Here is a 26,565-nt window from a genome sequence, read left to right as displayed (position 1 = left end):
CTCCTAAGCCTTGTCCTTTCAGCTGCAGGAACTGGGGACTGAACCTGGGACCTTCTGCATGCCAAGCAGGGGCTTTTCCACTGAGCCACAGCCTGAGTCAGACCGGCAGCAACTCTCGGGCTGAGGTCTTTCACATCATTTACTGCTTTGGTGCTTTCATAGAATCATAGACTCATAGAGTTGGAAGGGACCTCCAAGGTCATCTAGTCCAACCCCCTGCACAATGCAGGAAACTCACAAACACCTCCCCCTAAATTCACAGGATCCGCATTGCTGTCAGATGGCCATCTAGCCTCTGTTTTAAAACCTCCAAGGAAGGAGAGCCCACCACCTCCCGAGGAAGCCTGTTCCACTGAGGAACCGCTCTAACGGTCAGGAAGTTCTTCCTCACGTTGAGCTGGAAACTCTTTTGATTTAATTTCAACCCGTTGGTTCTGTTTCTACCTTCTGGGGCCACAGAAAATAATTCCACCCCATCCTCTATAGCAGTGGCTCCCAACCCTTTTTGTCCCAGGGACCGACCCCAGGGCTGGCCAGCCCATCACAGCCCGAGATGCCCCCCCCCGCGGCGCCTCCGCCTCCTCCTCCCTCCTCTGCCCCGCCCCTGCGCAGCCTTACCGCCCCATTTTTACTACTTTAAGGCCAGGGAAGGTGAAGTGCCTTCCAGACCAACCTCCCCACACCCCCGCCGATCCGCTGATCCAATCGGCCGGGAAAACCACGGCAGCGCGGCTGTTTCAGTGGTCGCTCGCCGCCGCTGCCATGATTTTTCCCACTGGTTGAATCAGCTGACCAGCAGGGGGCGGGGGAGGTCGGCCTGGGAAGTGCTTCATGGCACCTTCCCCGGCCTCAAATTGGTATAAACGGGGGGTAGCGAGGCTGCGCGGGGGGGTTGGCAGGCGGTTGTGCGGCCTACCTGGAAACAGGCCACGGACCGGTACCGGTCCACGGCCCGGGGGTTGGCGACCCCTGCTCTATGGGACAGCCCTCCAAGTACTTGAAAACTGTGAGCCTATCACCTCTCAGCTGCCTCCTCTCCAGGCTAAACATGCCCAGCTCCTTCAACCTTTCTTCATAGGACTTGGTCTCCAGAATCTCACCATCTTCATCGCCCTCCTTTGGACTCATTCCAGCTTGTCTATATCCTTCTTCAAATGTGATGCCGAAAACTGAACACAATACTCCAGGTGAGGTCTTACCAGAGCAGAGTAAAGCGATACCATCACTTCACATGATCCGGATATTTTTCAGGGCTCTTTTTTTCTAGCAGGAGCTCCTCTGCATATTAGGCCACACACCCCTGATGTAGCCAGTCCTCCACGAGCTTTGAGGGCTCTTAGTACAGGGTTTATTGTAAGCTCCAGGAGGATTGGCTACATTGGGGGGGGCGTGGCCTAATATGCAGAGGAGCTCCTGTTAGAAAAAGAGTCCTATTCCTGTTAATACATCCCAAAAGTGCATTTGCCTTTTTAGCCACCGTATCACATTGTTGACTCATGAACTGGGCCAGTGGTGCTATCTTCTGCAGAAGGCTGGGACTGAGAAATTTGGTGCTTTCCTGCTCTTCCACGCAAGCCGAGGTGAAATTCTCAGGACTACGAAGATGCACCCCCCTCCCCTCCCACAAAGTGCTGGACAGCCCACCAAACCCGCTACTGCAGTCCTCATTAAGAGCCACGAGAGGCCGATACTTAACATCCCCATACCATGTGACCTCCCACCACCACTCACTCATGTCAAAGAGGTCTCTCTGGACGCTGCCATTGGTGGTGGCGGCACTTGGATTGACTTGCCGAGTCTTCTCCAGGTTCTGCACGTTGACGTAGGAGGGGTCGTCAAACAGGTCTGTCCGCCCAGACGGGCTGGCGGCGGCAGTGGGGTATTTGTCCCTGCCTGTAATGTAGGAGAGGAGGACAGGAGAAGGGAGATTATATTCATTCACACAGTGGCCATAAGAACATAAGAGAAGCCATGTTGGATCAGGCCAGTGGCCCCTCCAGTCCAACACTCTGTGTCACACAGTGGCCATAAGAACATAAGAGAAGCCATGTTAGATCAGGCCAATGGCCCATCCATTCCAACACTCTGTGTCACACAGTGGCCATAAGAACATAAGAGAAGCCATGTTGGATCAGGCCAGTGGCCCCTCCAGTCCAACACTCTGTGTCACACAGTGGCCATAAGAACGTAAGAGAAGCCATGCTGGATCAGGCCAATGGCCCATCCAGTCCAACACTCTGTGTCACAAAGTGGCCATAAGAACATAAGAGAAGCCATGTTAGATCAGGCCAATGGCCCATCCATTCCAACACTCTGTGTCACACAGTGGCCATAAGAACATAAGAGAAGCCATGTTGGATCAGGCCAGTGGCCCCTCCAGTCCAACACTCTGTGTCACACAGTGGCCATAAGAACGTAAGAGAAGCCATGCTGGATCAGGCCAATGGCCCATCCAGTCCAACACTCTGTGTCACAAAGTGGCCAAAAAACCAGGTGCCACAAGGAGATCCATCAGTGGAGCCAGGACACTGGAAGCCCTCCCACTGTTGCCCCCCACACAAGCACCAAGAATACAGAGCATCACTGCCCAGACATAAGAGAAGGCATGCTGGATCAGGCCAATGGCCCATCGAATCCAACACTCTGTGTCACACAGTGGCCAAAACCCCCCAAGTGCCATCAAGAGGTCCACCAGTGGAGCTAGAAGCCCTTCTACTGTGCCCCCCCTCCCAAGCACCAAGAATACAGAGCATCACTTGCCACAGACACAGAGTTCCAGTGATAAGCTGTGGCTAATAGCCACCGATGGACCTCTGCTCCATATGCTTATCCAATCCCCTATTGAAGCTGTCTATGCTTGTAGCTGCCACCACCTCCTGTGGCTGTGAATTCCACGTGTCAATCACCCTTTGAGTGAAGAAGTACTTCCTTTTATCCATTCTAACCCGACTGCTCAACAATTTCATTGCGTTCCCATGAGTTCTTGCACTGTGAGAAAGGGAGAAAAGTCCTTCTTTCTCTACCCTCTCCATCCCATGCATAATCTTGTAAACCTCTCTCATGTCACCCCGCAGTCGACGTTTCTCCAAGCTAGGGCCTCAAACATCTTAACCTTTCTTCATAGGGAAAGTGTTCCAACCCTTTAATCATTCTGATTTATTGTAGTATGAAGTCCCTACCCAGTTTGCTATGCAGGCTTTCTCCGGGGGAATCGGAGCATTCAACCTAGGGCTGGAAATGGCCAGCTTAACCGTTGTGGCCAGTCCCAGCTCTAGCTGAATGCTGATTCCCCCAGAGAGAGCCTGCACCGCACGCCGGGTAGGGACTTCATACTACAATAAATCAGTCAACCATCACCTGAGCATGTTTCCCTTTGGGTTCTGCTGGCACACTGCTGGGTGCGGCCCATTTCTGCTTTGTCCTTATGAACATATGAAGCTGCCTTATACTGAATCAGACCCTGGGTCCGTCAAAGTCATTATTATCTACTCAGACTGGCAGCAGCTCTCCAGGGTCTCAAGCTGAGGTTTTTCACGCCTACTTGCCTGGACCCCTTTTGAGTTGGAGATGCCGGGGATTGAACCTGGGACCTTCTGCTTCCCAAGCAGATGCTCTACCACTGAGCCACAGCCTCTAGCTAGACTGGCAGCGGCTCTCCAAGGTCTCAAGCTGAGGTTTTTCACACCTATTTGCCTGGACCCTTTTTTGGAGATGCCGGGGATTGAACCTGGGACCTTCTGCTTCCCAAGCAGATGCTCTACCACTGAGCCACAGCCTCTAGCTAGACTGGCAGCGGCTCTCCAGGGTCTCAAGCTGAGGTTTTTCACACCTATTTGCCTGGACCCTTTTTTGGAGATGCCGGGGATTGAACCTGGGACCTTCTGCTTCCCAAGCAGATGCTCTACCACTGAGCCACAGCCTCTAGCTAGACTGGCAGCGGCTCTCCAGGGTCTCAAGCTGAGGTTTTCACGCCTACTTGCCTGGACCCCTTTTGAGTTGGAGATGCCGGGGATTGAACCTGAGACCTTCTGCTTCCCAAGAAGATGCTCTACTGCTGAGCCACCGTCCCTCCTTGGACCAAAGGCTGGCAGCTGAAGTCACTGGATAGATCGACAGCCTCTACCTAGATCCTGGCCTGATTTGTCTACCCCAGGGGGGTCGAACTCATTTGTTCTGAGGGCCGGATCTGACATAAATGAGACCTTGTGAGGCCAGGCCACACGGATCGTAATGTGTAATGCCAGGAAGCAGAGATATAAACTTTATAAAGGACACAGACAAACACAATTAAAGATTTTTTTTAAAAAAAACTTAAAATAAAGCATGCTTAAAACATTAGTACTCGTTGGTCTTAAAGGTGCTTTCTTTATATCTCTCCTTTGCGATCCAGGGAACTGGGCAAAGGAAGCTCCTTCCTTCCTTAGGGGACCAGGAGGGGGAGGAGCCTCAGCCAATTAGAAAGAAGAGAGGCTTGACTCGGTATCTCTGCTATGCGATTGAGAGAGCCTGGCAAAGCAAGCTCTCCCTTCCCCCTTCCGCCCCAAGGGAGGAGCCTCAGCCAATGAAGGAAACAGAGGTTTTGACTGAGCAAGGGTGGCAAAGCAAGCTGTGATGCAGAAGGAAGCAAGAGAGCCTTCTTTGCCTACTGCGGAGGGAAGCCACGTAGGACAAGAAGAGCCCAGACAAAACTGCAAGTGCATAGTTTCCAGGGATGAAAGTAGGCTAATCAGTGTAGGAGGCTGAAGGGTAACGGAGAACATTAGGTGTAAGAATGACACGGAAGAGTGGGAAGCTGGCAGTCAGGAGGAAACAGATGACAGCCAGTTGATCGGGGTTTGACACCACTGGTCTACCCAAAAGGGGTGTCGGTTACACCAAGTCGGGGAGTCCCCCAATCCAGCTGTGAGGAATGAGCCATACCACACAACCTCTTTTTTCTTTAAGCAGCCACTTCCCAGAGCAATGGGGGGAAAACTCGAGGTACCTTGAGCCACGGGGGGCAGCTTCCTGGAGTCGTAGTCTCCCCTGGCCATCTGGCCCACCGGCTGCAGGAAGAGAAAGAGAGTCAGAATTGAATGCACTGGGAAGCAATCAGAGGTGCTAAACACCTGCGGTAGGGGACGAGTTGCCGACAGCAGAGCTGAAGGCCAGACGTTCAAGTGGAATGCAACGCGGAATTAGCTTGTGGAACTCTTTGCTAAAAGGCAGCCGCTGGCTTGAAATCAATTTTAAACAAGATTAGGCCAACGCCTGAACTCTGGTTTGCAAAAATCGGGGACACTGCAATCGCGGAGAAAGGCACGGCACAACTTCCTTTGCCCAACATTTACCCCAAGGTCCTGTCTTTTGGAGAAAAAGGGCTTCCGTTTCTGGAATAGATACTGAATCCAAAAACATCTTACCTATTAGCACAACTTGCCTTCAGTCTCTCTCACTATAATTCTAACTTATGCTGTCTCCTCTTTCTCTTTTTATTTAAGTATTCCCTTTCGTTTGGCTTGGGGCGAAGCAAGGCAATATTCTTAAGAACATCAGAGAAGCCATGTTGGATCAGGGCAGTGGCCCCTCCCGTCCAACACTCTGCGTCACACAGTGGCCATAAGAACATGAGAGAAGCCATCTTGGATCAGGCCAGTGGCCCATCCAGCCCAACACTCTGTGTCACACAGTGGCCATAAGAACATAAGAGAAGCCATCTTGGATCAGGGCAGTGGCCCATCCAGGCCAACACTCTGTGTCACACAGTGGCCATAAGAACATAAGAGAAGCCATCTTGGATCAGGCGAGTGGCCCCTCCAGTCCAACACTCTGTGTCACACAGTGGCCAAAAGAACATCAGAGAAGCCATCTTGGATCAGGCCAGTGGCCCATCCAGCCCAACACTCTGTGTCACACAGTGGCCAAAAGAACATCAGAGAAGCCATCTTGGATCAGGCCAAAGGCCCATCCAGTCCAACACTCTGTGTCACACAGTGGCCAAAAGAACATAAGAGAAGCCATGTTGGATCAGGCCAGTGGCCCATCCAGTCCAACACTCTGTGTCACACAGTGGCCAAAAGAACATAAGAGAAGCCATGTTGGATCAGGCCAGTGGCCCATCCAGTCCAACACTCTGTGTCACACAGTGGCCATAAGAACATAAGAGAAGCCATGTTGGATCAGGCCAGTGGCCCATCCAGTCCAACACTCTGTGTCACATAAGAACATAAGAGAAGCCATGTTGGATCAGGCCAGTGGCCCATCCAGTCCAACACTCTGTGTCACATAAGAACATAAGAGAAGCCATCTTGGATCAGGCCAGTGGCCCATCCAGTCCAACACTCTGTGTCACACAGTGGCCATAAGAACATAAGAGAAGCCATGCTGGATCAGACCAATGGTCCATCCAGCCCAACACTCTGTGTCACACAGTGGCCATAAGAACATAAGAGAAGCCATCTTGGATCAGGCCAGTGGCCCCTCCAGTCCAACACTCTGTGTCACACAGTGGCCAAAAGAACGTCAGAGAAGCCATCTTGGATCAGGCCAAAGGCCCATCCAGTCCAACACTCTGTGTCACACAGTGGCCAAAAGAACATAAGAGAAGCCATGTTGGATCAGGCCAGTGGCCCATCCAGTCCAACACTCTGTGTCACACAGTGGCCATAAGAACATAAGAGAAGCCATGTTGGATCAGGCCAGTGGCCCATCCAGTCCAACACTCTGTGTCACATAAGAACATAAGAGAAGCCATCTTGGATCAGGCCAGTGGCCCATCCAGTCCAACACTCTGTGTCACACAGTGGCCATAAGAACATAAGAGAAGCCATGTTGGGTCAGGCCAGTGGCCCATCCAGTCCAGCATTCTGTGTCACATAAGAACATAAGAGAAGCCATGTTGGATCAGGCCAGTGGCCCATCCAGTCCAACACTCTGTCTCACAAAGTGGCCATAAGAACATCAGAGGAGCCATGTTGGATCAGGCCAGTGGCCCATCCAGTCCAACACTCTGTGTCACACAGTGTCCATAAGAACATAAGAGAAGCCATGTTGGGTCAGGCCAATGGCCCATCCAGTCCAACACTCTGTGTCACACAGTGGCCATAAGAACATAAGAGAAGCCATGTTGGATCAGGCCAGTGGCCCATCCAGTCCAACACTCTGTGTCACACAGTGGCCATAAGAACATAAGAGAAGCCATGTTGGGTCAGGCCAGTGGCCCATCCAGTCCAACACTCTGTGTCACACAGTGGCCATAAGAACATAAGAGAAGCCATGTTGGATCAGGCCAGTGGCCCATCCAGTCCAACACTCTGCGTCACACAGTGGCCATAAGAACATGAGAGAAGCCATCTTGGATCAGGCCAGTGGCCCATCCAGCCCAACACTCTGTGTCACACAGTGGCCATAAGAACATAACAGAAGCCATCTTGGATCAGGCCAGTGGCCCATCCAGTCCAACACTCTGTGTCACATAAGAACATAAGAGAAGCCATGTTGGATCAGGCCAGTGGCCCATCCAGTCCAACACTCTGTGTCACATAAGAACATAAGAGAAGCCATCTTGGATCAGGCCAGTGGCCCATCCAGTCCAACACTCTGTGTCACATAAGAACATAAGAGAAGCCATCTTGGATCAGGCCAGTGGCCCATCCAGTCCAACACTCTGTGTCACATAAGAACATAAGAGAAGCCATCTTGGATCAGGCCAGTGGCCCATCCAGTCCAACACTCTGTGTCACATAAGAACATAAGAGAAGCCATCTTGGATCAGGCCAGTGGCCCATCCAGTCCAACACTCTGTGTCACACAGTGGCCATAAGAACATAAGAGAAGCCATGTTGGGTCAGGCCAGTGGCCCATCCAGTCCAGCATTCTGTGTCACATAAGAACATCAGAGAAGCCATGTAGGATCAGGCCAGTGGCCCATCCAGTCCAACACTCTGTCTCACAAAGTGGCCATAAGAACATCAGAGGAGCCATGTTGGATCAGGCCAGTGGCCCATCCAGTCCAACACTCTGTGTCACACAGTGTCCATAAGAACATAAGAGAAGCCATGTTGGGTCAGGCCAATGGCCCATCCAGTCCAACACTCTGTGTCACACAGTGGCCATAAGAACATAAGAGAAGCCATGTTGGGTCAGGCCAGTGGCCCATCCAGTCCAACACTCTGTGTCACACAGTGGCCATAAGAACATAAGAGAAGCCATGTTGGATCAGGCCAGTGGCCCATCCAGTCCAACACTCTGTGTCACACAGTGGCCATAAGAATATCAGAGGAGCCATGTTGGATCAGGCCAGTGGCCCATCCAGTCCAACATTCTGTGTCACACAGTAGCCAAAAAAAACCCCAGGTGCCATCAGGAGGTCCGTCAGTGGGACCAAAACACTAGAAGCCCTCACCCTGTTGTACCTCCCAAGCACCAAGACTCTTAAGAGTAAAAAATTCTGGTCCAATTATCAATTAACTTATCCCTATTAGAGTATTTCTTTATTTATTGGCAAACTGGACTTTATCTTAAGTGCTAAATAATATGTGCCACAAGGTTATATATACTAGTACTTTACGCACAGTAGAATTTTTGTTATGCCTGGAATTAATCTACTTGGTCATACTTCATTCAACAAAGTTCTGTATAACTTTGGGATTTTTAATAAACTTATATGTTTAAAAAAAAAAGATTAGGCAAAATTCACAAAAAAAGGTCCACGGACACCTGTTTGCTGTGAGGGCAAAACAGCGCCTCGGTAGGGCTGTGACTTATGAGCAAAACGCTGGAAACAAGTGAAGCTGCCTTATACTGAATCAGGTCCTCCCATCATGGTCAGTGTAGTCTACTTTGTCTGGCAGTGGCTCTCCATGATCTTGGGTGAAGGTCCTTCCCATCACCTCCTACCTGATTTCCTTTCAACGGAGATGCTGGGGATTGAACCATGGACCTTCTGAGCTCTGCCACTGAGCCACAGTCTTTCTCAGGATCTCAGGTGAAGTTCTTTCACATCACCAACTGCCTGGTCTTTTAACTGGAGACGCCGGGGATTGAACCTGGGTCCTTCTGAATGCCAATCAGATGCTCTGCCACTGTGCTACAGCCCTTTTCAGGGTCTCAGGTTGGAGGTCTTTCATACCATCAACTGCCTGGTCCTTTCAACTGGAGATGCCGGGGATTGAACCTGGGACCTTCTGCATGCCAAGCAGAGGCTTTTCCACTGAGCCACAGCCTCTCCTCATGGCTCCTCAGTGTCCCAGGCAGAGGTCTTTCCCATCACCTACTGCCTGGTCCTTTCAACTGGAGATGCTGGGGATTCAACCTGGGACCTTCTGCATGCCAAGCAGAGGCTCTTCCCCTGAGCCACAGCCCCTTTCCCTTCTGCTTGGAATGCAGAATGCAGTCTTCCGCCTAAGACCCTGGAGAGCTACTGAAAGCCAAGGCAGACAAGACTGACTTGGATAGACCAAGGATCTGATTCAGTATAAGGCAGCTTCAAGTGCGTCCAAGATCCCAGCTACAATCGCTGGCATCTCCAATGGAAAAGACAGAGTAACACAGACAACTGGAGACCCTGGAGCATTGCTGCGAGTCAGAGGAGACAATACTGAGCTCAAGGCTCTGATACAGCAGAAGGTGGCTTTGTGCGTTCAGTCTCCAGATGCCGAGGGCAGACCAGGGGGGTTTTTTGGTAGCAGGAGCTCTTTTGCATATTAGGCCACAACGGGATGGTGGTGCCAACACAGCAAGAGCCCCGCACCGCCTCCGTTTCCTTTTGCTTACCAGGGTAGCTCCCAGATGGTTGGGCGTCTGGGCCGCCCCAGCTCCGTCCCACAAGCGCATGTCGACCACGCCTCCCAGGGGCGGCTCCTTCCCGGGGAAGTCGTTGTAGTACTGGTGATCAGGCGGCGGGTCCTCCTCTTCGTCCCAAGCGGAGCCGTCGAACCCGGCCATCCTAGGGGGTGGAGGGAGGGGGAGATGAGGAAAGAAGGATGGTGTTTGGGAGTCACAAGGTGACTGCCCAGCCACCTCCAGGAAGTCCACAAGCAAGATGACTGCAACAGTGACCGACTGAAAGAAGCATGCCACCTAGAACCATAGAGTTGTAAGGATCCTATCCAGGCTCACCTAGTCCAGCCCCCTGCACAATGCGGGAAACTCACAAACGCCTCCCCCTAAATTCACAGGATCTTCATCACTGTCAGGTGGCCAGCTAGCCTCTGTTTTAAAACCTCCAAGGAAGGAGAGCCCACCACCTCCAGAGGAAGCCTGTTCCAATGAGGAACCGCTCTAACGGTCAGGAAGTTCTTCCTAATGTTGAGCCGGAAACTCTTTTGATTTAATTTCAACCTGTTGGTTCTGGTCCTGCCTTCCGGGGCCACAGAAAACAATTCCACACCATCCTCTATAGGACAGCCCTTCAAGTACTTGAAGATGGTGATCCTATCACCTCTCAGCCGCCTCCTCTCCAGGCTAAACATCTTCAGCTCCTTCAATCTTTCCTCATAGGACCTGGTCTCCAGACCACTTCTGTAACTGGAAGCAGCAGATATCCATACTGGCTAGGAATCACTGTGATTAGTAGCCACTAATGCCCCAGCCTCCATGTGTCTGCCCCCTCCCTTTCTAAAGCCTTCCAAGCTGGTGTCAATCACATCCTATCACAGCAAGTTCCATGGTTTAACTATGCACTGTCCACAGAAGTTATGATTGCAGGGCTGAAAAAGCAGGCCCTGAGAGATTCATGGAGGAGAGGTCTATCAGTGGCTGCTAACCATGGTGCCGGGGGAGGGGGGACCTCTATATGCAGAGGCACAAAACCTCTGAATCCGAGAGCCAGGAAGCAACCTCAGGGGAAGGCCTTGGCCTCCGTGCCCTCTTCTTGGCTCTCCAGAGGAACTCGTTGAGGCCACTGTGTGAGACAGGATGCTGGACTAGATGGACCACTGGCCTGATTCAGCAAGGCTCTTCTGATGTTCTTATGAAGGGAAGCCCCATTGTCCTGTTGTTGGCCCTCCAGAGGAACTGGTTGAGGCCACTGTGTGAGACAAGATGCTGGACTAGATGGACCACTGGCCTGATTCAGAAGAGCTCTTCTGATGTTTTTATGAGGGGAAGCCCCGTTGCCCTGTTGTTGGCCCTCCAGAGGAACTGGTTGAGGCCACTGTGTGAGACAGGATGGTGGACTAGATGGATCTCTGGTCTGATCCAGCAGGGCTCTTCTGATGTTCTTATGAGGGGAAGGCCTCGGCCTCTCTGCCCTCTTGCTGGCCCCCTGGAAGAACTGGTTGGGACCACTGTGTGAGACAGGTTGCTGGACTAGATGGACCTTACCCTGGTCTGATCCAGCGGGGCTCTTCTGATGTTCTTAAATGAAAGCTTAAAACGTAGGGAATAACAGAGAAGACACCCAAAGGGCATGGGGGAGTAGCACTGGGACTGGTACCAGGTATATTTTTCTGAGGTCTAGCAGGTCTTCCGCCTCTTACCTGTCATGAGGTGTGACGAGCTTGGGAGGGTTCTTGAGGTACTGCTTGAAGCGCAATTCGAACGCCTGCCCGATGGTGCTGATGACGTCCTGAGCCAAGCCCTCGGGGCACTCCAGGATGTGGCAGGCTACAGGGAGAGATGGACAGAGGCTCAGAGTGGATGCGTTTGCGCACTCTTATTATTGCAAGGCACCGGGGGAGAGAAGAAGACTGCAGACTTATACCCCGCCCTTCTCTCTGAATCAGAAACTCAGAGCGGCTCAGAATGGTCTTGGGTCAGCCATAGCTCTCTCAGGAGTTGCCCTCGAAAGGGCAGCTGCTGTGAGAGCCCTCTTAGCCTCACCCACCTCACAGGGTGTCTGTTGTGGGGGGAGAAGATATAGGAGATTGTAAGCTGCTCTGAGTCTCTGATTCAGAGAGAAGGGTGGGGTATAAATCTGCAATCTTCTTCTCTATCAGTCTCCTTTCCTCTTGGAGAGCCAGTGTGGTGTAGTGCTGAAAAGCGGCAGACTCTAATCTGGAGAGCCAGGTTGGATTCCCCACTCCTCCTCCACATGTACCTGCCGGAATGGCCTTGGGTCAGCCATAGCTCTGGCAGAGATTGTCCTTGAAAGGGCAGCTGCTGTGAGAGCCCTCTCAGCCCCACCCACCTCACAGGGTGTCTGTTGTGGGGGAAGAAGATATAGGAGATTGTAAGCCGCTCTGAGTCTCTCATTCAGAAAGAAAGGCAGGGTATAAATCTGCAGTCGTCTTCTTCTTCACCACAACACGCTCCCAGCCGCAGGATCGCCAGCACATCTTCCAAGGGGCGGGGGAGATCTTACCTCTGTGATTGACGGGGTCTTTGGCAACGTAGGCGACGTACTCGGCTGTGTCCTGCAAAAATGGAGAGTAGCGGTGACTGGCGGCTTAAGGCTTAGACGCTACAGATCCGTTTCCATTAAGAATGCCGCTTTAAAATCACTTCTCCAAGCCAAGTCAGTCGGCGGCTTGGAAAACTCATTTAAAGTTGATTTCTTTCCACCTCTCCCTCCTGCACCTATTTGCTTGCCCTCCTGCCTGCCTTCCTATCTTGGAGCTCTCAAACGCCTGATGTTCATGCCTTGCAGCTCTCAAACATCCGGCGTTCGTGTTTTGCGGCTCTCAAACGTTTATTCTATGTGGCCCTGACGCTGAGCAAGTTTGGCCACTGCTGACCTAAGCAGAAGATGCTTGATTTTTCGGACCCAGTGGTAGAGATGTTGGGGAACCGCCCCCGCCTCCTCCCGAAAAATGTACACGCCCGCTTCTAGAAACAGTCAAACTCGAGCCTGACCTCCTGATTCCCTCGCACTCACCGGATCTCCTCCGGATGCAAAAGAAATCGACTGCATATGATGATTGGCGATGATCTAGCGGCAGAAGAGAAGGGAGAAGGATGAGACGCGAGGAGGGGGCAGGGAGCCCAGGAGGTGACCCCTCCCTGCCTCCCTCCCCTGCTGACGCCCCGACAGTGAACCTCCGAGCAAAACACCGCCACCGTGGGGAAGACAATGGAAGCGGAAACGCCAACAAGCAATACAAAATGGGCAATGTATTCCATAAAGGAATATATCTCCTAACCTCTAATAAAGGTAAAGATAGTCCCCTTTGCTGGGTGGGGGGGAAGGGTAGGTGACTGGGGACGTCGCCTCAGAGTCGGAAACGACTGGTGCTTGCACAGGGGACGACCTTTATCTTTTTAAGTCGCCCGTGCAAGCATGAGCCATTTCCGACTCTGGGGTGACGTCGCATCACGACGTTTTTCACGGCAGACTTTTTTATGGGACGGTTTGCCATTGCCTTCCCCAGTCATCTACGCTTTCTCCCCAGCAAGCTGGAGACTCGTTTTACCGACCTCGGAAGGATGGAAGTTTTCAAAAGTTTTCTTAGTTTTCAAAAGTTTTATTAGTTTCAGAAAAGATCGGGGGATAGGGATAGGGGAAAAGAAAGATGAAAGCACAATACATCCTGGCCTTGTTTTACATCAAATACTTTCCAAAAACAGAAGGATAATTCTACAGCTGAGCCAACCTCGAGCTGGCTACCTGAACTCTTCTCCAAGCAGCGTGTCTGGGGCAGTGATTCTCTGTCGTTTTGGTCCTTAGGGAGGGGAGCAACATTGGGAAGGCTTCTGGAGTTCTGGCGCCACTGGCGGACCTCCTTATGGCACCTGGGTTTGGCCTCTGTGTGACACAGAGTGTTGGGCTGGAAGGACCATTGGCCTGATCCAACATGGGTTCCCTTATGTTCTTGGTGCTTGGGGGGGGGGGGCCCACAGTGGAAGGACTTCTGGAGTTCTAGCCCTGCCAGTGAACCTTCTGGTGGCACCTGGGTTTGGCCACTGTGTGACACAGAGTGTTGGACTAGGTGGGCCATTGGTCTGATCCAAAATAGCTTCTGTTATGTTCTTGGTGCTTGGGAGACTGCAGTGGGAGGGCTTCTGGAGTTCTGGCCCCACTGATGGACCTCCTGATGGCACTTGGGAGGTTTTTTGGCCGCTGGGTGACACAGAGTGTTGGCCTGGATGGTCCATTGGCCTGATCCAACATGGCTTCTCTTATGTTCTTATATCTGGAGCAGTGATGCTCTGTATTCTTGGTGCTTGGGGGAGGGGCTACAGTGGGAGGGCTTCTAGTGTCCTGGCCCCTCTGGTGGACCTCCTGATAGCACCTAGGCTATTGGACTGGTTGGGCCACTGGCCTGATCCAACATGGCATCTCTTATGTTCTTAAGTCTCTGCATGTGTCTGAGGGTGTGCATACACAATGGTTAGCTTCCTAGATCACTTCTGGAATGCATGCCTTATTTCTTGAGACTTAACCAGGGTTTTCTTTTCTTTTTTTTTGTAGCAGGAACCCCTTTGCCTATTAGGCCACACCCTCCCCGATGTAGCCAGTCTTCCAAGAGCTTAGTGCAGGGTAAGCTCTTGGAGGATTGGCTACATCAGGGGCATGTGGCCTAATAGGCAAAGGAGTTCTTGCTACGTAAAAAGCCCTGGACTTAAGATTTGTGCATCCCTTCCAGACTGTTCTACTGATCAGTGTGTCTTGGACCACCTACAGGGCTATTTTTGAGCAGGAACGCATAGGAACACAGTTCCAGCTGGAAGGGAGAGGGGAGAGGTCAGGGTGTGTGGCCTAAAATGCAAATGAGTTCCTGCTGGGCTTTTTCTACGAAAGAAGCATTTGCAATGCGATGCTGGCCCCGTGGTCCTGTGCCGGGACCTGGGGCCCGGTTGAAACTGGGCTGCTAGGCGTGCAAAGGGCGAGCGGAGCTGGCAGGCTCATGTGACACTCGCCGCAGCTACGGATCGAACACTAAACAAGCAGACGAACATTAACTCTGTGAGGGGAAGCAACTTTTTGGTTTAAGCGAGACATCCAAAAGTTCACTGAAGAGCTGGACAAAGTACAGAGGAGGGCAACAAAGATTATTAGGGGGGGGAGTTGGAGCACCTTCCCTGCGAGGAAAGGATGAAGAGTCTGGGTCTTTCCCGTTCAGAGAAAAAACAACTAAGGGGGACATAATGGAGACTGATAAAATTATGCATGGGGTAAAGGGAGTGGGCAAAGAGAACTTTTTTTCTTCTCCCCAAAGACAAGAACTCGAGGGCATCCAATCTGAGCCGACGGGCAGTAGGTTCAGGAGGGACAAAAGGAAATGCTACTTTACACAGAGAGTGATTAAAAGGCGAAATTCTCTGCCAGAGGAGTGGCCATAGGGATAAAAAGCTTGAAAAGAAAGCTAGATAGATTCAGGGAGAATAAAACTTTATTGTTCAGTGGCTACCAGCCACGGTGACGGAGGGGGAACATCCACATTCAGAATCTCTGAATCAACCTCAGGGGAAGGCCTCAGCCTCTCTGCCCTGTTGTTGGTCCTCCAGAGGAACCAGCTGGCCACTGTGAGACAGGAGGCTGGATTAGATGAACCCTCACTGGCCTGATCCAGCAGGGCTCTTCTGATGTTCTTATGAGGGGAAGGCCTCGGCCTCCCTGCCCTGTTGTTGGCCCTCCAGAGGACCTGGTTGAGGCCATTGTGTGAGACAGGATGCTGGACTAGATGGACCCTCACTGGTCTGATCCAGCAGGGCTCTTCTGATGTTCTTATGAGGGGGAGGCCTCGGCCTCCCTGCCCTGTTGTTGGCCCTCCAGAGGAACTGGTTGAGGCCACTGTGTGAGACAGGAGGCTGGACTAGATGGACCCTCACTGGTCTGGTCCAGCAGGGCTTTTTTGATGCTCTTATGAGGGGAAGGCCTCGGCCTCTCTGCCCTGTTGTTGGCCCTCCAGAGGACCTGGTTGAGGCCATTGTGTGAGACAGGATGCTGGACTAGATGGACCCTCACTGGCCTGATCCAGCAGGGCTCTTCTGATGTTCTTATGAGGGGAAGGCCTCGGCCTCCCTGCCCTGTTGTTGGCCCTCCAGAGGAACTGGTTGAGGCCACTGTGTGAGACAGGAGGCTGGACTAGATGGACCCTCACTGGTCTGGTCCAGCAGGGCTTTTTTGATGCTCTTATGAGGGGAAGGCCTCGGCCTCTCTGCCCTGTTGTTGGCCCTCCAGAGGAACTGGTTGAGGCCACTGTGTGAGACAGGATGCTGGACTAGATGGGCCCTCACTGGCCTGATCCAGCAGGGCTCTTCTGATGTTCTTATGAGGGGAAGGCCTCGGCCTCCCTGCCCTGTTGTTGGCCCTCCAGAGGAACTGGTTGAGGCCACTGTGTGAGACAGGAGGCTGGACTAGATGGACCCTCACTGGTCTGACCCAGCAGGGCTCTTCTTAAGACTGTGAGCCTCACACAAAGTTGCACAAGTGAAGTTCTTCAGCCATACCAAGGGGCACGTTGGGACCCAGTTCGGATCCCCAGACTGGAGGGAGAGGGGCCTTGACTCACCTGCTTGCAGTCGGACGCCATGAGGTTGAGGCTGCTGGTGGAGATGGTGAGCGTGATGGGCATGGCAGCAAACTTCAGGTTGCTCTTGCCGAGGATGGAGTTGAGCGAGCGGCCGCAGGGCTGCCAGGAGGGAGACAGAAGGGGCGGTTAAGCAGAGGGGGAGGAGCCAGCCTGAAAAGGGGGAGGAGACTTCCCTATCTAATAGACCCGCTTCCCAGAGCTGGCAGGAGATTCGTCAGCAGAGGTAAGAAAGGGAAGGAAGAGCATCGACGACTGGGAATCGGTGTGCCATTGGCTTCGGCTGAGCAAAGAAACGCTGCCCAGCTCTGTTTTGGATCCAGGTGGGCAGACGCTTTGGTCTGAAGCAGAGGTGGCCAAACTGTGGCTCGGGAGCCGCGTGTGGCTCTTTCACACCTATTGTGTGGCTCTCAAAGCCCCCGCCACCTTGTCAGCTGGCTTGGAGAAGGCCTTTCTCTCTTTAAATCCCTTCTCCCAGCCAAGCCAGCTAGCAGCTTGGAGAATGTGCTTAAAGTTGCTTTCTTTCCACCCCTCCCTCCCTGCCAGCTCTCAACCATCTGATGTTCACGTCTTGCGGATCTCAAACTTCTGATATTTATTCTATGTGGCTCTTACATTAAGCACGTTTGGCCACCCCTCGTCTGAAGCAAAATTATAAAGTTAGAGTCCAGGGGTGCTTTTAAGACCACTGAAATTTTATTCAGGGCACAAGCTTTTTGTGGGCAAGCATGCTTGTCTGGTGAAGTGTGCTTGCACATAAAAGCTCATTCCTTGAATAAAACTTTAGTTGGTTTTAAAGGTGCCACTGGACTCTTAGCTTTGATAAAAAGCAGGCCTGCATTCTGCAAACGGTTCCGCCCCCCCCCCCCATAAGAGCCTGACAGAAGGGGTTAAGAGGGATCCGGTTTCTCACAGTCCAGCATTCTCTTCCCACGTCTAGCCTGGCTGGAATTCTGGCCTCAGACAGGGTGACACTTTGTGCCCTGAGTTTTTGTCACCAGATGCAACAACATGCCACACCAGAAGCTACTTTATACTGAATCAGACTCCTGGCTTATAAGAAGAAGAAGAATCAGAATCAGAGTCTTAGAGCAGGCTTACAAGGTCCTTTCCCTTCCTCCCCCACAACAAGCACCAACCCGCTGCACAACGCGGGAAACTCACTCCCCGTAAATTCACAGGATCTTCATTGCTGTCAGATGGCCATCCAGCCTCTGTTTAAGAACCTCCAAGAAAGGAGAGCCCACCACCTTCTGAGGAAGCCTGTTCCACTGAGGAACCGCTCTAATGGTCAGGAAGTTCTTCCTAACGTTGAGCCGGAAACTCTTCTGATTTAATTTCAACCCGTTGGTTCTGGTCCTGCTTTCTGGGGCCACAGAAAACAATTCCACACCATCCTCTATATGACAGCCCTTCAAGGACTTGAAGATGGCGATCCTATCACCTCTCAGCCGCCTCCTCTCCAGGCTAAACATGCCCAGCTCCTTCAACTTTTCCTCACAGGACTTGGTCTCCAGACCCCTCACCATATTCATTGCCCTTCTTTGGCCCTGTTCCCGCTTGTCTATATCCTTCTTAAAATGTCCCCATCAGTATTGTCTGCTCAGACTGGTAGCAGCTTTCCACTGAGCTACAGCCCCTTTGGGCCAGTAGAAACTCTCCAGGGTCTCAGGTGGAGGTCTTTCGCATCATTTACTGCTTGGTCCTTTTAAATGGAGATTCTGGGGATTGAACCTGGGTCCCTTCTGATGAGCCAGTTGGGTGTTGTGGTTAAGTGCATGGATTCTTATCTGGGAGAACCGGGTTTGATTGCCCACTCCTCCACTTGCAGCTGTTGGAATGGCCCTTCCTCTCTCATAGAGGTTGTCCTTGAAAGGGCAGCTGCTGTGAGAGCCCTCTCCAGCCCCACCCACCTCACAGGGTGTCTGTTGTGGGGGAGGAAGGTAAAGGAGATTGTGAGCCGCTCTGAGACTCGGAGTGGAGGGTGGGATATAAATCCAATATCTTCATCTACCTCACAGGGGGTCTGTTGTGGGGGAGGAAGGTAAAGGAGATTGTGAGCCGCTCTGAGACTCTTCGGAGTGGAGGGCGGGATATAAATCCAATATCTTCATCTACCTCACAGGGTGTCTGTTGTGGGGGAGGAAGGAAAAGGAGATTGTGAGCCACTCTGAGACTCTTTGGAGTGGAGGGTGGGATATAAATCCAATATCTTCATCTACCTCACAGGGTGTCTGTTGCGGGGGAGGAAGGTAAAGGAGATTGTGAGCCGCTCTGAGACTCTTCGGAGTGGAGGGCGGGATATAAATCCAATATCTTCATCTACCTCACAGCGTGTCTGTTGTGCTGGAGGGAGATAAAGGAGATTGTGAGCCGCTCTGAGACTCTTCGGAGTGGAGGGCGGGATATAAATTCAATATCTTCATCTACCTCACAGGGTGTCTGTTGTGGGGGAGGAAGGGAAAGGAGATTGTGAGCCGCTCTGAGACTCTTCGGAGTGGAGGGCGGGATATAAATCCAATATCTTCATCTACCTCACAGGGGGTCTGTTGTGGGGGAGGAAGGGAAAGGAGATTGTGAGCCGCTCTAAGACTCTTCGGAGTGGAGGGCGGGATATAAATCCAATATCTTCATCTACCTCACAGCGTGTCTGTTGTGCTGGAGGGAGATAAAGGAGATTGTGAGCCGCTCTGAGACTCTTCGGAGTGGAGGGCGGGATATAAATTCAATATCTTCATCTACCTCACAGGGTGTCTGTTGTGGGGGAGGAAGGGAAAGGAGATTGTGAGCCGCTCTGAGACTCTTCGGAGTGGAGGGCGGGATATAAATCCAATATCTTCATCTACCTCACAGGGGGTCTGTTGTGGGGGAGGAAGGGAAAGGAGATTGTGAGCCGCTCTAAGACTCTTCGGAGTGGAGGGCGGGATATAAATCCAATATCTTCATCTACTTCACAGGGGGTCTGTTGTGGGGGGGGGGAGGCAAAGGAGATTTTGAGCTGCTCTGAGACTCTTCGGAGTGGAGGGCGGGATATAAATCCAATATCTTCATCCACCTCACAGGGTGTCTGTTGCGGGGGAGGAAGGAAAAGGAGATTGTCAGCCGCTCCGAGGCTCTGAGATTCAGAGTACAGGGCGGGATATAAATTCAATATCATCTTCCACATGCCATGCAGGGGCTCTTCCACTGAGCCACAGCTCTCCCTATCCTTTTTATATCACGTTTCTGGACTGTTCCTCAGTGCATCTCGGACAGTACGTGTACCAAATTCCAGCTTCCTATGTGGTGTGGAAGAACTCTGACCACTCTGTGCCACCTCTCCGCTTTCTGGTGGCGGTCTTCCTTTCCACTCCAGGCCTTAGCCTCGAATGACTCTGCACAGGATCGCACTGTGAGTCATAAACTGCAATGACCCTGATTTGGATCTCATAAGAATGTAAGAGAAGCCCTGTTGGATCGGGCCAGCGGTCCATCCAGTCCAGAACTCTGGGTCACACAGTGGCCAAAACCCAGGCGGTATCAGGACGGCCACCAGTGGGGCCAGAACTCCAGAAGCCCTCCCACTTTTTGCCCACCCCCCCAGCACCTCTTGTCATAAACTCCCTGGACATCCAGATGGAAAACCTCAGCCGTTTGCAACAGGTGCTGAAGCAACACTGACCCACCTTGCAGGGCTGTTGTGAGGACAAGAAAGCACGCGCAGGTCTTTGACTGCTTAGACATCACCATGCAAAAGCAACGTTTTACCATAACGGTGACGTTGTGCAGCATTCACTATGCTCCCCCCCCAGCGCCATTCTGGCTCGGCACAGAAGTGCCCAAGGCAAGAGGCGGGGCCAGCGTATGGCTACAGCAGGGGTGTCAAACATGCGGCTCGGGGGGATCAGGCCCCCGGAGGGCTGCTATCAGGCTCCCGAGCAAATGGCCGTCATCTGCTTCCTTCTCCCTCTCTCTTGCTTCCTTCTGCATCGCAGCTTGCTTTGCCAGGCTTGCTTAATCGCACAGGAGCCTCAGAGCAAAACCTGTTTTCTCTATTGGCTGAGGCTCCTCCCTTGGGGAGGAAGAGGGGAAGGCAGAGCTTGTTTTCCAGGCTCTCTCAAGCGCACAGCGGAGCTACTGAGCCGAGCCTCTTGCCCTTCTATTGGCTAATGCTCTTCCTTCCCATCCCCTGGAGAAGGAAGGAAAGAGCCGCAGCTTGCTTTGCCCCGTCCCCTGAATCCCACGGGAGAGATACAAAGAAAGCACTTTTAATGAATGCTAACATTTTAAGCATGTTTTAAAGAGTTTCTTTTAAAAAAAAATATTTAATTGTGTTCACGTTCTTTATAAAGTTTACATCTCTGCTACCTCATCTTAAATAAGATACACACATGGCCCAGCCCAGCATGGCTTGTTCCAACCTGACATGTCTGGCCCAACAAAGTCTCATTTATGTCAGATCTGGCCCTCATAACAAATGAGTTCGACACCCCTGGGCTAGAGGATGCACCACTCTCCAATGTAATGCTCTATTTTTGAAAAACATTCTTTCCCCGCCTCTGACCCGACGTTTCCACGTAAAGGATTGCCATTTCGCCACAGAACAGAGCAATTCCTTGTTTTTAATAAAGTCACTGGTGACCACCCCTGTCCTGGTCGTAATCCATCCATCCATGTCTGACCCTCCTGGCTCTAATCCTTCCGAGATCCCCTCTGGCTCAGGGAGGATCGTTTCAAGACATCACCTTAAGAAACCGGGGAAAGAGGCTGAGGGTAGTGGGCAGAGCATCTGCTTTGCAAGCAGATGGGCCCGCGTTCAACCCAGCCAGACCATCTGCCCAAAAGATCTGGAGGAGGAGGAACGGGAACTGACTGGTCTCTGCTTGAATACCTATCTATCCAGGCTTTTTCTGTAGCGGGAACTTCCTTGCATATTAGGCCACACACCCCTTATGTAGCCAATCCTCCTGGAGCTTACAGCAAGCCCTGTAGGAAGAACCCTGTAAGCTCTTGGAGGATTGACTATGGTACATCAGGGGTGTGTGGCCTAATATGCAAAGGAGTTCCTGCTACAAAAAAGCCATCCATCCACCCATCCTTTTCCATTCATCCATCCATCTATCCATCCCATCTATCCATCCATTCATCTACCCATCTATCCATCCATCCATATATCCATTTCTCCATCCCTCCATCCATCCATCCATCTATCCCTCCATCCATCCATCCATCTACCCATCCATCCATCCATCCATCCATTCATCTACCCATCTATCCATCCATCCATATATCCATTTCTCCATCCCTCCATCCATCCACCCACCCACCCATCCATCCATCCATCCATCTCTCCATCCATCCACCCACCCATCCATCCATCCATCCATCTCTCCATCCATCCATCCATCTATCCCTCCATCTATCCATCCATTCATCTACCCATATATCCATCCATATATCCATATATCCATCCACCCATCCATCTATCCCTCCATCCATCTACCCACCCATCCCTCCATTCATCTACCCATCCATCCATCCATCCATCCATCCATCCATCCATCCATCCATCTATCCCTCCATCCATCTATCCATCCACCCATCCATCTATCCCTCCATCCACCCATCCATCCATCCATTCATCTACCCATCCATCCATATATCCATCCATCCATCCATCCATCCATCCATCCATCCATCCATCCATCCATCCATCCATCCATCCATCCATCCATCCATCCTCTGCTCCTGTGCACTCCTGCCAAAAAAAGCCCTGGAATGAACCCTGTGCAAGCTAAGGACACCAAACCTGGAGGAGATCTTCAGCTGACTCTATTCTACCTTCCCTCCAACTTTGGTGAGGATTATCCACCCACCCACCCACCCTCCATCCATTGCCAAAGTTACAGCTGACATTGCGACCCTGTAGGATTTCCAAGGCCAGAGTCACTGGTTTGCCACAGCTCGCCTCTGCCTAGCAACCCTGGACTTCCCTGGAGGTCTCCCATTCAAAGACTAGCCCTGCTCAGCTTCCAAGTTCTGATGAGATCAAGGCAGGCAGGGCAGGGGACCCTATATAAGGTTCCTTTTGTACATCCCTGAAGAAAAACCTTTCCCAACTGTAAGCACAGTGGAGTGTGTGAAAGGGACATTTAGGAAAGGGATTGTGGCTCAGTGGGCAGAGCATCTGCTTGGCATACCGGAAGTCCCGGGTTCAATCCCAGGCATCTGCACTTAAGTTAAAGGCTCGAGGAGGAGGTGATATGGAAGACCTCAGAATGAGACTCTGGCCCAGGGGTGGCCAAACTGCGGCTCAGGAGCCACATGTGGCTCTTTCACATATATTGTGTGACTCTCAAAGCCCCCGCTGCCCCATCAGCCAGCTTGGAGGAAGCATTTCTTTCTTTAAGTTACTTCTCCAAGCCAAGCCAGCCAGCTGCTTGGAGAATGCATATAATGTTAAATTTGCTCTCTTTCCACCTCTCCCTCCCCATATATCTTCCTTCCTTCCTTCCTTGCAGCTCTCACACATCTGACGTTCCCGTCTTGCGGCTCTCAGATATCTGGCATTTATTCTATGGGCTTTTACGTTAAAGTGAGTTCAGCCACTCCTGCTCTGGACTGTGGGCGCTGCCATTTGGGAGTACAGAATGTCAGTGTCCTATTACTTTAAGGTGAATCGGAACTGCCAAAGGATTGTGTCCTCCTTGAGTACAGGTGCTATAGTGTCATCAGGTGTGAGCCGTTAACCGATTTGGAACGGGATTGGCTAAGGTGACCTGAGATGCAGTAGCCTGCTACCTGTCCAGTGTGGGATAGGAAAGGACGGATACAGCGGGGCATACTGTTGGATGGATATTGGAATTGATGACTGTGGACTGTGTACTGACTAATCTCTTGGACTGTGTATCTGTACTTCCGCCTGGCTTTATTGGATTTAAGTGTATGACTATTGGACTGCTTCTTGACTCGGATATCTGCCTGAACCTGATACAGTTAGTTGAACCGGCTGTCTGCGTGAGTGTCTTCCTTGGAACTGCAACTGAGACTGGTCTGACCAGAGTTACCCAGTGGGCGCTTCTGCTACTACTCTGTCACAGAATACTGACTTTACGTAAGAACAGCCCTGCTGGATCGGACCAGTGACCCATAGAGTCCAGCATCCTGTCTCACGCAGCAGCCAATCAAAATAAGCAAAACCACGGGAGTGGGAAATCCAAATAAGTCAGTAACAAAACTCTCCGTCTCGAATATCATTACAACTATGTAGAAATGTATCAATATTGTCTACATCTGAATCTCATACGAGTTTATATATCGTGCTCAATGGCGTGATCCTAGAGCAGGGGTCCCCAACCCCTCGGCCGCACGGCCTCGCTGCCCTGCCCCCCCGCAGCACCTCCCCCCCCCCCTTTCACCATTTTAAGGCCCGGGTAGGGGCGCCACCCAGGCCGACTCCCTCCCGCCAATCAGCTGATCGGAGGAGAAAACGGCGGTGGCGGCGAGCCACCCACTGGGTGTGGGAAGGAAGTGGAGAGGAAGCAAGGGCAGCGTTGCTCTTCCAGCGGGTCGCTCACCACTGTTGCCATGGTTTCCCCTGCTGATCAGCTGATCGGCTGGGGTGGCGGCCTGGGAGGCGATTCAACGCCCCTTCCCGGGCCTTAAAATTATGAAAATGGAGGGGGGGACGAGACACCACGGGGGGGGGGGGGGGGCGGTGTTACCACCTCAAACAGTTTTTTTTATTGGGGAATATTAATATTTCTTAGCTCAAAATGGCAAGTCTAAGAGACGCGAGGTGAAGCGGGATCTCTGTCAATCTTTACGGAGACAGACCGCTGAAAATCCTTTGGTTAAATAATGGATTTTACTATAGGAAATGATTTTCAAACAGTTACATCCCAATCAAACAATGTTGAAGCATACAAGAGGGAATTGCAGAAGTTAGCTGAATAGGCGTGGATGGGGAGGGGTATACAATACCTAGATCTTGCAGAGTAGGCTAATCAGAGAAGGCAGGAGACCTCTGGAGATTCCTCACGAGAAGAAGGGGGGGGGGGGGGATTAAGGCAGAAAGGGAGGGGAGGATGGGAAAATTCCTGAATGGAGGGGAGGGTGGAAAAATCTAAAATTTGACAGAGTGGCTTGTTTTCTAGGGTCAGTTACCTCACATCAAGCGGTTCAATTACCCAATGGGGAAGCAGAGTGTCGCAACTAAATGGAAAATCGGGGTGTCATATGCTGAGTATCCATTCAGAGATCTGGTTGTCATACGCCCATACCCCAAAAGAGGAATTTTAATTACACTGGCCAAATGAGTTTATGGCCCTGTAGCGGCCCAGGCTGGCTCCTTTGAAGCTCATCAGAAGTGATAGATTTCTCCCTAAATGTCAGAATGGATAGCCATTCATCAAGTGTTCAGGAGACTGGTTAACTCTGATGGCCTTTAGCAGCAATTAAAGAATAACAGAAATTCTACAGAACTCCGCTTCCCTGGCAGAAAGGTGAAACCAGATTACAGATATAGCACACATCCACACGACAATATGACTCTTGGTCTTTGACCTTCCTGCTTCTGCTGTCTTTCTTGAAGAATAACAGAGCATACATACAGACCATTTGTTTATATGTTGCCGGGTTTTACGTTTTGGTAATAGGTAAACGTTTTGGGGACAAGGGCAAAGGAATTTTAACAGCTTTGCCCACTATATCTCTCTCTCTGGGCCTGAAGTTGTTCATTCCCAGGATCAGAGAAATGGATGCTCTTTAGCCTTTCAGCACAGCCCAGCCTGTCAACCAAACCTGACATCATTTCAGCCTGCCTGGGGCCTAGATTGAACCGGATTTGCTTCTCTTATGCTCAAAAGAGACCATTCCCGTTCCGATGGGCGTTGCTGTATATTAATATTCTAGGGTTACATTGCAATATCACATTCCAGGGGTGCATTGTTTGGATGTCAAGTCAGGGGTCTCTTTCAGGGTTTCAGGTGCCCCCACCCTGCCGGCCCTGGGGCCAAAAAGGTTGGAGGCCCTGTACTAGAAGAAGATATTGAAGACATTGGATTTATATCCCGCCCTCCACTCTGATGAGTCTCAGAGCGGCTCACAATCTCCTTTACCTTCCTCCCCCACAACAGACACCCTGTGAGGTAGATGAAGATATTGGATTTATATGCCGCCCTCCACTCCGAAGAGTCTCAGAGCGGCTCACAATCTCCTTTATCTCCCTTCCCCACAACAGACACCCTGTGAGGTAGATGAAGATATTGGATTTATATCCTGCCCTCCACTCCGAAGAGTCTCAAAGCGGCTCACAATCTCCTTTATCTCCCTCCCCCACAACAGACACCCTGTGAGGTAGATGAAGATATTGGATTTATATCCCGCCCTCCACTCCGAAGAGTCTCAGAGCGGCTCACAATCTCCTTTCCCTTCCTCCCCCAGAAAAGACACCTTGTGAGGTAGATGAAGATATTGGATTTATATCCTGCCCTCCACTCCGAAGAGTCTCAGAGCAGCTCACAATCTCCTTTACCTTCCTCCCCCACAACAGACACCCTGTGAGGTAGATGAAGATATTGGATTTATATCCCACCCTCCACTCCGAAGAGTCTCAGAGCGGCTCACAATCTCCTTTCCCTTCCTCCCCCACAACAGACACCCTGTGAGGTAGATGAAGATATTGGATTTATATCCCCGCCCTCCACTCCGAAGAGTCTCAGAGGGGCTCACAATCTCCTTTCCCTTTCTCCCCCACAACAGGCACCTTGTGAGGTGGGTGGGGTGAGAGGGCTTTCACAGCAGCTGCCCTTTCAAGGACAACCTCTGCCAGGGCTATGGCTGACCCAAGGCCATTCCAGCAGGTGCAAGTGGAGGAGTGGGGAATTAAACCCGGTTCTCCCAGATAAGAGTCCGCACACTTAACCACTACACCAAACTGGCTCTCCAACTAGAGAAACAGGATGAACCACTGATATTGTATAATTACAATGGATAAATATTGAAGGGCTAGCGCTGTGATAACAAGGTGGGGGCAGCGAAGAGGAAGCCTACAAATACACCAGATTCTCGGCAAGAGGAAAGAAATACCAGTTCCCATAAAAACCTGCTTGCTGCAAAAGGAGGACCTCAAAACCCATAAGCTGGCACAGTTCCCAGCTAGGCAGGGATAGGGTGGGTTAACAATGACACCAAA

General features: G+C 51.5%; 1 protein-coding gene across 3 annotated transcripts in view; it reads right to left on the bottom strand.

Moving 5' to 3' along the window:
- Positions 1 to 26,565, bottom strand: part of SHC1 (SHC adaptor protein 1) — a 92,934-nt gene that overhangs the window by 2,430 nt on the left and 63,939 nt on the right. For all 3 annotated transcript variants that reach the window (XM_060255395.1, XM_060255386.1, XM_060255378.1), the window contains 7 exons: positions 16,374 to 16,493; positions 12,797 to 12,850; positions 12,284 to 12,335; positions 11,460 to 11,586; positions 9,754 to 9,925; positions 4,985 to 5,045; positions 1,732 to 1,893 (listed from right to left, as the gene is read on the bottom strand). In XM_060255395.1, the coding sequence (XP_060111378.1) occupies positions 1,732 to 1,893; positions 4,985 to 5,045; positions 9,754 to 9,925; positions 11,460 to 11,586; positions 12,284 to 12,335; positions 12,797 to 12,850; positions 16,374 to 16,493 (748 nt within the window). The remainder of the gene's footprint in view (positions 1 to 1,731; positions 1,894 to 4,984; positions 5,046 to 9,753; positions 9,926 to 11,459; positions 11,587 to 12,283; positions 12,336 to 12,796; positions 12,851 to 16,373; positions 16,494 to 26,565) is intronic.

The sequence above is a fragment of the Heteronotia binoei genome, chromosome 1 (assembly GCF_032191835.1).
Source record: "Heteronotia binoei isolate CCM8104 ecotype False Entrance Well chromosome 1, APGP_CSIRO_Hbin_v1, whole genome shotgun sequence".
Taxonomy (NCBI): Eukaryota; Metazoa; Chordata; class Lepidosauria; order Squamata; family Gekkonidae; genus Heteronotia; species Heteronotia binoei.
Note: the sequence above shows the minus strand (reverse complement) of the source record. Positions and strands in the feature narration are given on the sequence as shown.